We start from the raw sequence: 9,009 nt of genomic DNA, 5'->3' as shown, positions 1-9,009 counted from the left end.
AGCGACAGAGATCAGGTGGCTGAGACAAAGCCACTAGAGTGGGTGTGTTGGAGTTCATTGCTGAGCGCTCATTATGTGCCGTGTTCTGTGCTCTAAGAACTTTACCTGCCTGTCACTCTCACACCACGTGTGCAGAGTAGAACTGCTCCATAGGGTTTTCAAGGTTGTGACCTTTTGGAAGCAGATCGCCAGGCCTGTCTTCTGAGGCACTTCTGGGTGGGTTCAAACCACCAATCTTTCAGCTAGTAGTGGAGCACTTAACCATTTGCACCACCCAGGGAGTCTGTATTGCTATTGAACTGCACAAGTTGCTTTAGAACAGTTGAGTGACTTCCCCAAGGTCACACAACTAGTAATTGGGAGGAGGGCAGGGACTCGAAGCCAGCTAGGCCTCACCCCAAAGCCTGTTACCCTCACACACTTGGCCATAGGCAGGTGGGGGTGGAAGCCAGATCTCAGAGCGCCTGGGAAAGAGAAGAGGACAGGCCTCTCATTCGTGGGCCTAGAACCCCGCAGAACACTGTGCGTGAGTGTAGACTAGGGTGGGGAAGGAGGGAGAATGTGACAGCTGGAGGGAACAGCAGGTGGCAGCTAATTCAGGGAGGGTGGGAGTGACCCCATCACCCTGGGTCCTCTGCCAGAACAGGGAAATAGTCTCCTAAAACAGAACCGTGCATTACAACTTCAAAATCTTTAAACTAGGATTTTACCACCATAACAGAATGTGGCAACTTCCTCTTTCCTTTCTTAATCAATGTGACAAGTGCTAATTCCTATTTTTAATATATGTGCAAAGTAGTCACGCGTTAGGGTTGTACATACTTTTTTGGGTCCCTTGCCTTTTTCTGTTGAGAGTGTGATATTTCCTTTCAAAACGATAGTGGTATTAAACTCTGAACGGTGGGAAACAAAAGGAAAACAGGCCGTGAGGACATTCGCGCTAGCAAAGGGGGTAAGCACCAATCTTTGGGGTGAGTTCTCTCACTCAGAGGGCAGAAGATTTTTGTAAGGGACAGAAAATTCACGTTGCCCTTCTGAGGGAAAAGAGAATTTCTCCTGAGCTGCTGAGGCCTTTCTGAAAGGCTGTTAGGCCCTCCCCTGGGAGTACGGGAGGGTTCTTCACAGGCAGGCTGTCATATTTGTATGCCTTGGAGAGAAATACACTGTCTGCCTGAGCTGCTGCTCATCTGGGTGGCTGTTTTCAGTCTGGCCATTGTCCCTTTGAACCAGCTGTTAAGGCCCGAGCATACCTGAATATCAGAATGGGGCGGGAGGATTTTTGGCAATGGGTTTTGGGTTTTTATACACAAAAGACACCCAGAGAAGAGAGGGCCAGACCTGCATGAACAGGCTTGAAAACCAGGGGGACTTCCAGGGACAGAAAAGGTTGTTATTAATCAACCCTCAGTCTCAGCTGTGGAGAAGCATTCTAATAAACGGCTACGGGAGAAATTGTGTGGTATTCCACCTTCCGCAGAGGTTTTTTTTTTAATTGTGGTAAATATATATGTAGTAAAGCTCCGTCATTTCAACAATCTTCACATGTACAGTTTAACAGTTTAACCCTTTGCCATCGAATCGATTCTGACTCATGGTGACCAGATGTGTGACAGAGTTGAACTGCTCCATAAGGTTTTCTTGGCTGTAATCTTTACAGAAGCGGATCGCCAGACCTTTCTTCTGCGGTGCTGGTGGGTGTGTGCAAACTGCCAACCTTTGGGTTAGTAGTTGGGCGCAAACTGTTTGCACCACCCAGAGATCTATGTAGAGGTTAATGACATGAATCATGTTCATTATGTTGTTCAACCATCAACCTCATCGGTTCCCAAGTTTTTCCGTCACCCTTAACAGAAGCTCAGAGTCCCCCAAGTGCAAGCTGTGAATGAAGAGAACTCTGTGCTCCCCAAATCAAACATATTTGGAAAGTTTGAAAGGCGGTTAGATAACCAAAGCTATGTCCACACAGTGCCAAAACAATGAGTAAAAATTAAAAACAGAAACGAAAAACAAAAATCTAACCCACCGATTGTTTGGTCTACCTAATGCTTCACCACAGGGCTGCAACTCCCCCTCCTTCCCCCAAAAGACCCATCTCTCTGTTCTAATGGCACCAAAGTTCATTCTCTCTGGCAATGAACAAATAGACCTCCTACTTTCCATCCAGTTGAGTCTCTGGTGTGAATACAGACATGGAATTACAAACCCCTCCAATGAGCAAATTCAAATGTCTGATTCAGACCTGACCTGAAGAACCGGGTTTTCGACTTGTACCAGTCACAGGCCATTGATAATGTAGACTGGCATTACAAGGGCAGGACTGAATCAGAGCCCCCCTCTCTGGCCTGATTGCCCGAAGCTGGCAGGCATCAGGTGGACCCAGTCTAGAGTGGTGGCAAAGCTTACAGACTGAAGGACCAATTTTCTCCTAGCCCTAGCCTAAACTCCACCTCTGTGGAGGACTGCAGACTGGGGCTAGGACAGCTTGACCTGAGACCACAACATACTGGTCATGCAGCATTGACCTGCAGCATGAGCAGTCGTGATCAGCGAGTGTACACACCTTCTCCCTGGGGGGAAAGCTGGAATCTTCAAGCCTGGCATTGCGTTTCATCAGGGGGCTGGGTAGGCCCTTGAGCTCCTTTCTGTGGCAAGAAACAGAGGCAGGCCCAGGTCTGGGACAGGACTCTATACATTCCACAGCCAGGAAGGGTCTGGGGCAGCCGCTTGCCCTGAGGCACGCCCATGCTAACTGTCCTAGCTCAGGGGTCAGTGGGGTCCATCCCAAAACCCTGCTGCTCTTCTCAGAGGAGGCAAGTCATGCCAGGCCCTTGGAGGCAGCTCTTAGCAGTGGTGTCACCTCCAATACATACCAGGCGTTACAGGGGAGTTTTTAGAAAGCTTTAGGCCCTTGGCATGGTTTGTTGAACTATTTGAACTACATGAAACTGCCATTTTTGTAGATTAAATATGGTGAAAAATGTAATAAGTTTACCCTGACAGAAATTGTGATACAAAATGCACTGGATGTGGTGAAAGAACACAATTTTGGGGTCAGACCTGGGTTCAAACATCAGTTCTGTCACTTTCCTTCAACAAACATACACTGAATTCCTGCTATATGCCTCATGCTATTCCAGGAGCTGGACATACAGGGGTGATGAAGATAGATGAGCTCTGTCCTTTTCCTGGCACATTCTAGGGCTGCTTCCTAGCATATGATGTTGGACAAGTCACTCAGCCTCCCTGAACTTGAGCTAAGTGTTGTTAGGGTGAAATGGGATAGCGCACACAAAGCGCCAGCCACGTTGTTGGTCCTCGAGAAATGGTAGTTACTGTTATTTTACTGTGGCTCATATAAAACCTCTAATAAATATCTCTGGAATAAAAGAACCTTGAAATGTATTGTGGGAATCTTCAAGCTTACCCCCTATGAGCTCTGAAACTAGGAGGTGTGGCAGGAGAGCTGAGCACCTGGGGAGGGGACCACTCTCAGCAAAGCCCACAGATCCCAGCGATGGCGGCTTCCCATCCACATTAAGACCAGGGAGAGACCATCTATGGTCAGCTCCTGGGTGAGGCAGGAGGGCGGTAGGCATTGGAGGAGTTCAGGGAGGTACAATCTGGTTCACCTCTCTTGTTGTTGTTGGATGCCATCCAGTTGATTCTGTCTCATAGCAACCCTGTGTGACAGAGCAGAACTGCCCCAGAGGGTTTCTAAGCTGTAATCATGAATCCCTGGAGTTGCTTCATGGGTTCAAACTGCCAACATTTTGGTTAGCAGCCGAGCGCTTAACCATTGCACTACAAGGGCTCCTTTCACCTTTCTTAATGGGCATGAAATCACTTAATCTGAAGGAAATAATGGTTAGATTTATTGATTCAGGCAAAGCAAAGGTGTGAAACCTCAAAAGCGATCCTAAAGTTTACTTGTGGGAACTGCTGATTTGAGAAACGAGACACAAATTTGACTCCGGTCAGTAAGATGACATGCAAACTGGCCAGTCCGCTCCCACCTCCCACTTTCTATCCCGTTGAGTCTCTGATGTGAATACAGACATGGAATTACAGATTCCTTTTGCAGCCCTGAGGCCTTCTTTTCCAGCCTCTGTATGCAAACAACAGGTCATCCTGCACACCACTGTAAGTGACATATATCACGCCGGCCAAGGTGTCACTAAGTGCAAAGTTGCTATCTAGCAGTACAGGTTATGATAGTACCTTCACAGGCATCACTTTCCTGAGGCTCGTCCAGCTCTCCAAGTCCATTCATCACCGGTGCTACACTGGGAGCCGAGACCAACAATTGCACTAGCTTATTTTCATACACTTTTCTGGTGGAAGCTGAGGAAGAATGCAGAGAACAGATTATTCTGTTTTGTATGTGATCTTCCTGGATTTATGATATTTTACAACTCAGATTCTTGTTCTTGTCCCTTACATGATTGGCCTTTAAAATGAAGGGGTGCCCACAACTCATCCCTTTCCTTCCACAAACACTTAGGATGAAGCCAGGCATTGGGATACATCCCAGAACAAGATGGACAAGGTTGTGCTCCTCATGGGGCTTCCAATAAATACATAAATAAATAGATAGCATAGTGCACACACTAGAAACAAATAAACAGGTTTACGTATAATAAAGTTTAACTAGTTTTTAACATAAAGAGAACAAAACTCCTCAAAACTGGGCAAATAAGCAACATCATGATAAATGGAGAAAATATTGAAGTTGTCAAGGATTTCATTTTACCTGAATCCACAACCAACGCCCATGAAAGCAGCAGTCAAGAAATCAAATGATGTATTATATTGGGCAAATCTGTTGCAAAAGATCTCTTTAAAGAGTTAAAAAGCAAAAATGTCACTTGGAGGACTAAGGTGTGCCTGAGCCAAACCATGGTATTTTCAATCGCCTCATATGCATGCAAAAGTTGGACAATGAATAAGGAAGACTGAAGAAGAATCGATGCATTTGAATTAAGGTGTTGGTGAGGAATATTGAATATACCATGGACTGCCAAAAGAATGAACAAATCTGTCTTGGAAGAAGTACAGCCAGAATGCTCCTTGAAAGTGAGCATGGTGAGACTTCATCTCACATACTTCAGACATGTTGTCAGGAGGGACCAGTCCCTTAAGAAAGACATCATGCTTGGTAAAGTAGAGGGTCATCGAAAAAAAGGAAGACCACGAGATGGACTGACTGACACAGTAGCTGCAACAATGGGCTCAAACATAGCAACAATTGTGAGGATGGCGCAGGACCAGGCAGTGTTTTGTTCTGTCGTACATAGGGTCGCAGAGAAACGGCAGTAGCAGAACCGGGAGACTGGCAAGAGATGGCACAGAGAGCTTCCTGGCCCACAGAGCAAGATAGCTACAGTAGGCATGCTGACCCACAGAGCGAGAGAGCTGAGCGCCTTCGGGCAGGAAGCTTAGTGGTGGAGTGGGTGTCCAAGGGCACTTATTGGTGGAGATAAAGAGCTTTGTAACACTTGCCCGAGCGGGGCAGAGGCCAGGCAGGAGGACCAAGGGACTGAGGGGCCACAGGGCCAACAGTCAGGGAGAGGCCGTTCTGTGGACATGGCTGAGAAGAGATTGTTCTGATTGAAGAACTATATCCTGAGTCGTTCCTGATCCTGAATTGTAACCTTCGTAATAAACTCTGTGTGACTTTCCCTTTCCCTAATAAACCCCATAATTGTGAGTATTGTCTGTGAATCCTGTGTGGCCACTGCAACAAATTATCAAATCCAGCAGAGAAGTAGAGAGTGCCATGGGAGGGATGGCTGGTGTCAGAATTGTAAAAAGGTTGGAGAGAGGAGGTGTGTCTGACCTCCACCTCCGAGGAATCAACCTTGGGCTCTTGGTCTTGATCCTCCTTCCCCCTTGTGAAGACAGAGGAGGTCTAATAGCGCCACCACGCCATTTTAACACATATTTTCTGATTTCTAATTTAATGGGTTTTATTGTATCTGTCCCTTCTACTGTGAGTTGTTTTTAATCTTTAGAGATAGTTTATAGTTAATAAACGCTCGTCTCTAATACTTGATACATACGTAGTATTGGGCCAGGTGAAAATCCAAGCTTCTTAAGTTCTCCCTGTAATTCACAGTCACTCAGACACTTCACGTCCATCATGGTGCTACAGGTTTGGTCTCTTTTCTGACAGTGGAACTTCTGAAATAGTAAAATATTAATTTTGTTAAGGTAGTCTTACAAGTAAATGCTAAAACTTTATCAGTCCACAAAAGTGTTTACAACTCCATCTCCCTGGATTTTTTCAACGAAGCAAAAATCACCATTCTCTGCTCCTTTGTGCCATAAGTCCCTGCCAGAACGAGCTGCCCGCGTGCAAAGCCTTGGACAGGGGTCACTTTGCTCCATGTCTTTGGGGTTCTATTATTTCTAACCCTTCTACTCAGTGAACATGAGAAAGTCTTCTGCACAGAAGTGGACAAATGAACAAACTCCGGCTACTGCTCAGGAACTCTGAGTAAGACTCAAGCTCCAAGAAGATACTAAGTTAATTAAATATGAAAGAGCTGAGAGAGATTTTTTCCTGAGTTAAATAAAAGTTATTTATCCCTGCCCTCCTTCTGGTGCAGTCTTCAGTTATTGCCAACGGTAGTTTTCACACTTGTAATTCTACTCTGAACATAACGAGATGGTAATTTTTAATTAAGCGCCAACATGCTTTGTAATTGCTGAATTGGCGTTTGAAAAAAATTGGCTATTCATTCTCTGGCGCACAAATTTATTTATATAGATTTATGCACGTCTTGATATGGGGATACACATCCGCATAGCCTCAAGTACAATCAGTTTTACTCAGTTGGACCCTTTGTCCCCCAAAACTGACCTCTCCACCTGCTTAACGAAATCCTGACAAATCCATTTGTCAACCTTTTACAGAGATTTTTAATTTAGGAGTTTGTTTGTTGTACGCATTCCTATCAGGGTTCAAGGCTTTTTAATATTGCAGTGAAAACAACGGCAAGATAATTACTCAGCATAGGAGGATCTAGACCAATTTTAAGTAATGACTTTGCCTTTATTGGTGATCAGTCAGCGTCTGATTAGGAAGAACATTGTATGCAAGCAGAAAAAGTCATGAATTGTTATGTACAACAGGGTTGTTCAGGAACGCCTGGTTCAACAATTCTCTACCTGAACATCATATTCTTTAAGGAGACTCACTTACTGGCACATACCACTCACTGCCGTCCAGTCAAGTCCGACTCCTAGCGACCCCTAGAGGACAGAGTAGAACTGGCCCATAGGGTTTTCAAAGCTGTAATCTTTAGAGGAGCAGAATGCCACATCTTTCTCTCCAGGAGTGGCTGGTGGGTTTGAACTGCCGACCTTCTGGTTAGCACCCAAGTGTTTTAACCACTGCACCACCAGATCTCCTTATGGCCCATAAAACCAAAAAAACCTGTTGCCGTCGAGCTGCAACTCATAGCGACCCTACAGGACGGAGGAGAACTGCCCCATAGAGTTCCCAAGGAGTTCCTGGTGGATTCAAACTGCGGACCTTTTGGTTAGCAGCTGAGCTCTTAACTACTGTACCACCAGGACTCCTTATGGCCCATAGTAAGTGCTTACTAAATATCAGTTTCCTCCTCTTGTGTGTGTTTGGGAAGCTGAATTAACACTTCTAGACCACTAGGGAACAATCTAATGCTAGAAAAAAAAGACAATGTACCTCAGAATCTTTTTTTTTTTTTTTTTTACTAGAAGCAGGCTTAGGCAGATCCTGTGACATTTGTTCCTGAGGACAGCTGTCTGTGGTTTCACCAGGTTCCCAAAAATAACCCCCGAAAGAGCCCTCATCAATCTCAAGTGACATGACAATTGCCTAGAGGGAACACACACATGGAAGGAAAATATTCAAATGGAATCCAACTGGATGATTAATCCACTTACCCCTTCACATGGTGGTCAACAGTCTCTGCAGTCAGGTGGGCTACTAAAGCTGGAAGAGTCTCACCTGAGGGAAGGTTTCCACTAGCAACCAATCCCTTTGCCTGTTAGTACAGTAATCATAATACTGACAGTGTGACATCAGTAACCTCCATAGCAACAGACTGCTGTGAGAGTCAGATGATTAATTTAACCTAAGTTCAAACAGAAGGAGGCGCTGGTCAACTTCAGAGGGAGACTGCCACGGGAAAATGTCAAGAGACGCAGAGAAGCGATCATCACACGCAAGAAGGAGCTGCTACCAAACCAAATGGTGCCAGAAACTGGGACAAGAAAGGAGAAATCAAACAAATGCAAGTATCTGGGCCACCTTCAAGAGGCCCACAGTAGAGGATGGGTGATTTGGCCTTATACTCTGGAGAAGATGAGGAAGTGGAAGATACCTGTACTTAACTTAAAGATTGCTCATTTAAGAGTAATAATCAGGATGGAGTGCAGATTAATAATGAAAAATTGCATTCGTTTAATGCTTTGGGCCTTTTCAGACACTTTCATATCATCTCATTTCATCCTCTTTACACACCTATAAGACAGCCAGGACAGCTACCACCAACGACTGCCCTGACAGGGAACACAACAGAGAATTCCTGATGGAGTAGGAAAAAAGTGGGGTGCAGAACTCAGATTCTAGTAAAAAGACCAGACTTAATGGTTTGATTGAGACTGGAGGGACCCCAGAAGACATGGCCCCCAGACTCTCTGTTAGCCTAAAACTAAAACCATTCCCGAGGCCAACTCTTCAGACAGAGATTAGACTGGACTATGGAACATAAAATGATACTCATAAAAAGTGTGCTTCTTACCAAAAAACTCCCAACCAAAAAAAGCCCCGGCCCAGATGGCTTCACTGGAGAATTCTACCAAGCTTTCAGAGAAGAGTTAATACCACTACTACTAAAGGTATTTCAGAGCATAGAAAAGGATGCAATACTCCCAAACTCATACTATGAAGCCAGCATAACCCTGATACCAAAACCAGGTAAAGACACCACAAAAAAAGAAAATTACAGACCAATATCCCTC

General features: G+C 45.1%; 1 protein-coding gene across 1 annotated transcript; it reads right to left on the bottom strand.

Annotated features, from left to right (window-relative positions):
- Window positions 1-455: 455 nt before the first annotated feature.
- LEMD1 (LEM domain containing 1) lies at window positions 456-6,141 on the bottom strand. Its single transcript, XM_012555215.1, has 4 exons — window positions 6,060-6,141; window positions 4,219-4,341; window positions 823-893; window positions 456-464 (listed from the first exon to the last, which is right to left on the bottom strand). The coding sequence occupies exons 1-4, from the start codon at window positions 6,139-6,141 to the stop codon at window positions 456-458; spliced, it is 285 nt and encodes a 94-aa protein (XP_012410669.1).
- Window positions 6,142-9,009: the final 2,868 nt, after the last annotated feature.

Source organism: Trichechus manatus, unplaced genomic scaffold (genome assembly GCF_000243295.1).
Source record: "Trichechus manatus latirostris isolate Lorelei unplaced genomic scaffold, TriManLat1.0 scaffold00035, whole genome shotgun sequence".
In the NCBI taxonomy this organism is placed as follows: domain Eukaryota; kingdom Metazoa; phylum Chordata; class Mammalia; order Sirenia; family Trichechidae; genus Trichechus; species Trichechus manatus.
The sequence above is the reverse complement of the archived record's forward strand: the minus strand, read 5'-3'. Positions and strand labels throughout refer to the sequence as shown.

Coding starts and splice junctions, on each gene's coding strand:
- LEMD1 (XM_012555215.1), bottom strand. CDS start 6,141: ATGATGGACGTGAAGTGTCTGAGTGACTGTGAATTACAGGGAGAACTT. Junction 4,342..6,059: donor TTCACCTGGCCCAATACTAC/GTATGTATCAAG, acceptor ATTCTTCCTCAG/CTTCCACCAGAAAAGTGTAT. Junction 894..4,218: donor GGAAAGTGATGCCTGTGAAG/GTACTATCATAA, acceptor CCCACCGTTCAG/AGTTTAATACCACTATCGTT.